The sequence below is a fragment of the Hipposideros armiger genome, unplaced genomic scaffold (assembly GCF_001890085.2).
Source record: "Hipposideros armiger isolate ML-2016 unplaced genomic scaffold, ASM189008v1 scaffold_213, whole genome shotgun sequence".
In the NCBI taxonomy this organism is placed as follows: domain Eukaryota; kingdom Metazoa; phylum Chordata; class Mammalia; order Chiroptera; family Hipposideridae; genus Hipposideros; species Hipposideros armiger.
In genome coordinates this window covers 227,574-231,858 of record NW_017731563.1, presented here as the reverse complement: position 1 = coordinate 231,858, position 4,285 = coordinate 227,574, and the positions used below count along the sequence as shown (strand labels likewise).

General features: G+C 43.2%; 1 protein-coding gene across 1 annotated transcript in view; it reads right to left on the bottom strand.

Annotated features, from left to right (window-relative positions):
* The window catches only part of IQSEC3 (IQ motif and Sec7 domain ArfGEF 3), a 121,678-nt gene that overhangs the window by 14,155 nt on the left and 103,238 nt on the right, over positions 1-4,285 (bottom strand). Inside the window, 1 exon segment of the mRNA XM_019654044.1 lies at positions 2,736-2,910. Within this exon segment, the coding sequence (XP_019509589.1) occupies positions 2,736-2,910 (175 nt within the window).

Sequence of the window (4,285 nt, the reverse complement as noted above, 5' to 3'; positions counted from 1 at the left end):
TACTGCAGTAGGAGTCCCTCAATGAAACAGCTCAACTAAACCACCCTTGTCAACAAGTTCCATCCATACTCAGAGTTTTTAATCAGCCGTTTAGTGGCTCACTCTGAAATATGAATGAACAACAAAATTTCATCGACTACTTGTGAAAAGTCTATAATGTGAAAGAGAAAAAAGTATGGGAAAAACAGAAAAAAGAATCCAGAAGAAATAGAGACAAGCAGGAAAAACTAAAACAAACAAATGAAAACACATTAATATCTTCAGAGATGCATAAGGAGATATTGCATCTACAAAACAAGAGTAAATGCTATAAAAGAAGAACACTTAGAGAAAAAAATTATTGAAAATGAAAACTATGACAACATAAATGAAAAACTTAGTAGGAGACTTGCTTGATAAAGCAGAGGTATGACTTCAAGAAAGTCAACAAGAAGACAAAGATGGCAGATAGAAAACTATAAAAATTAGAGGATCAAACTAGATCTAACATCTGAATAATATAGATTTCAGAAAGACAGTACAGAGAAAATGGAGGGGGAAAATAAACAAATACAATATTTAGAAAACTTCCCTTTTGTTTTTAGACTGAAGGACCTATCCAGTGCCCAGCACAATAGACGAAAAAAGAACCATAGCAAGGCACCTCATCACAAAAATTCAGAACACAAAGGACAAGAGAAGAAACTATAAATTTTCAGAGAGAGCAAGAAAAAAATAATAGCAAAGGTCAGGAATTGGAATGCATAGCATTCTTTAGCATTGTCAGCTAAAAGACAATGCCTTCACAATTCTGAGCTCAATGTTTCCAATCTAGAATTCTATTTCCAGTCAAACTTCCAGTCAAGAATGATGATAGAAAAAGAAACATCCAGACACACAAGGTCTCAAAGAATTCACTTCCAGTGTACCTTTTCTCTCTCAAAGAGTCTACTATGAAATCTAAGAAACAGGGATCTGAAACAGAAACAAGGTGAAGGGGAGCCCCAGACGATGGTGGAGGGAGATACCAAGATGACAGCTGTGCAGTTGCCCAGATCAGAACAGAATTGGAGACAGCTCCAAGAAGATGAAACTCATGGAATACCTCCTGGGGATCAATGTGTTGAGAGGACCTGACACTTACAGTGGAGAGTTTGGAGATGAATTAATGGCAGGTACGTAGAGCTCAGCAGGTGAACAAAGAGCACAATTATTTACGCCAAGAAAAACAGAAATAGAAAAGATTTGTCATCATTCTATACTTCAATACTCAGCTTTGGATTGTGTTAATAACACAAGCACCAATGTCATAGAAACAATGTTAGTTTGAGAGCAGGGGCTGCAACACAGTTTTGGTGGGGATGGGTTGGGGAAGGTGGATGAAAGAGAGTTAAATCCTTATATTCCATAAGGGGAATTGCTATGGTGTGAATGTTTGTGCCCCTGCCAAATTCACATGTTGAAATCCTAATGTGCAAAGGTGATGATATAAGGAAGTGGGGCCTTTAGAAGGTGTTTAAGTCATGAGGGTGGAGTTCTCATGAAGGGGATTAGTGCATTTATGAAAGAGACACCCCCCCGCAGAGCTTCCTCGCCCTTTCCACCATGTGAGGGCACAGCGAGGAGGCCTTAGCTAGAAGCAAGAAGTGGGCTCTCACCAAGTCTGCCTTGATTTTGGACTTGAAGCCTCCAAGATTGTGAGAAACATGTATCTGTTGTTTTATAAGCTACACAGGCTATGGTATTTTGTTATAGCAGCCCGAACAGACTAAGACAGAAATTAATAGAGATAATACTTAAAATTTTTTAAATGAACAAGTAACAGTGTATGAAAGAAAACACATACCAAAGTAAATGTACTATGTAATCCCATTTATATGAAGTTCAAGAACGGGCACAACTAATCAATGGGAGGTGATGGGAGGCCAGAAGAGTTGTTACTCCTGGGCAGGGGTATTGAATGGGACGGGACATGAAAGTATGTCCTGAAGTGATGGACATGATCTATATCTAGGTCTGGGTGTGATGAATATAAACATTCAAGCTCTCAGACTTATACACCTTACAGTATGTGTCTTTATACCAATAAAAAAAAAGAATAGGAGAAAAAAGAAACAGAAGGATGTTATTTAGTGATATAGAGGAAACACAGTAAAGAGCAAAAAAAGCTGAAAATGGTTGGTTGCCTCTAAGGAAAGAGATTGGTGAGAAGCGCAGGAACTAATATTTTTGAAGCAAGCCTTGTAGAATTATTTGACTTTATTAAATTATGTGCATGCATAACTTTTATTTTTTAAATGCTAAAAAAGGAAAAAAATTGAGCACACATCACACCTTCCCAGTTTTCTTTGATCCCTGCCAGGTGGTGCACTATAACAGTTAGACAAGGACCTGGCTGGCCACAAGTTATCTGCAAGGCTGACTTATATGGACTCAAGGCCTGAAAGCTCTCATGAGTTGTGGAGTGGGAATGACTGGTACCATCTAGGCAGCAGCTATGGTGCCAGGGGCCTAGGGGTCAACCAGGGGAGGACGTTCCATGGAGGGTGAGGAGCATTGCCCAAGGGCCCTTGCTGCTTGGTGCAGGACTATAGCAGTGGCTCCTGGAAACTCTCCAGATGCCTGGCATGCAAGCAACTTTTCCAGGCTGCTATGCATGACCGGTGCCCTTGGCCACTGGGGTGACCATGTACGACCAGGCTCAGACTCACAGAATTCACCCTGAACAGACGGGACCTTGCCTCCCCTGCCCCCACCTCCTCACCTCGCAGGTTTCGGATGAAGTCCTCCAGCATCATCTTCCGGTCAGGTTTAATGTTGGGGCTGTACATGTCAGTGTTGAGGAGGATGATGGCAAAGGCCAGGATGAAGATGGTGTCGGGGTTGTGGAACTGCTGCACCACCTCGGGGTTGCACATGCAGTAGCGCTGGCTGTGGCGGGGNATGAGGGATGCAGGCAAGGAAAAAAGAGGGTGCAGTGCCCAACACAAAGTAAGAACTCAGTAACTATTAAGTGCACGGATAATGGAAAAATGTTTTTGAAAGGTGAGGAGGAGAATGGGAGCTGTCAGGAAGAAAGAAATGAAAGGAGGTGGGATATGGGGTGCTTAGTAGCCACAGGAGAGGAAGTGACACCCACAGAGTGAGTATTGTTCTGCAGTGGGCACTTACTGTCTTCATGCCAACGATGGACTTCTCCACCTTGGTGACATACGTGACGTGGTCCTCATTGGACTTGAGCTCCTTCTGCTGTATCCTTTCGTAGATACCTACCACCAACTCCCTAGGGATGTCGGCGCCATCATCCACACCTAGAGTGGGGAAGGGAGGCGGGGGAGGTGGAGGAAGGAGGTGTCAGAGGCCTGGAGCCAGAAAGGGAAAGCCCCCTTCCAGACTGATGGTCCTAAAGAGTGGCCTCGATTTTGCCCTGTCCCTATTTCAAAGCTTTCAATGGCTGGCTCCCCATATCCATTAAATTAAGGGCAAACTCCTTAGCCAGGCACCAGAACTACTATAATATGGCTCCAACACACATTTCTAGCCTCATCTCCTGCTGTCCCATAACCAGAACCTCCACTCCCACCTCCCAAGCCTCTTTCCTCATCTCCAAATACAGCCTCCAGATTCCTGCTGCGTGCCCGTGCTTCTTCAGTTCCCTAGTCTTCCGTTTACTGGGTTACCCTTTCCTCCCCCACCCCACTACGAGAGCATCTTGAAGTCCAGTGTTCTGTCTTGTTCTCTTGTGGATCTTCCCCTTCTCAGGCCCTTCTAGTGGGGAGCATGGTGTTCAGTGATTAGCTGTTGAAGGGGTGACAAGATTCTCCCCTCACTAGGAGCATCAGGGTGTTAGACATTGAGTGAAGAGCAGCAGGGCTGCCCCCGTGGCAATGCAGGTGAGGAGACCCTCTACCCATCTCCTACTTCATAGTAATGACAAAACTCTGGTAAACAAAAATTACTAGCAGGAAATATACCAACATGAAAACAAATTTCTTTGGAAGCAGAAACAGAGGTCATTAAAAATTTTTACTTTTTCTAAATCTTTCTTTAATGACTATAAGCTTCTTTGATAAGAGGGGAGAAATTGAAAATAAGGCAACTTTGGCAAGTGTTCTCAAAGGAGTTTTCCTAATGACTGAGAGGACATTTACCTTCTACGAGTAACTCTCTGTATTGACCCTGTTTCTTCCACATCTGTACTTGGTTCTTAAAGGTGGGAAAATGAGTGATGCAGCACACTTCGGGGCAAGAAAAAACAGGCATAAAAACTGAATATTCAGAGGCTCCCAGGTAAAGATGGCAGGTT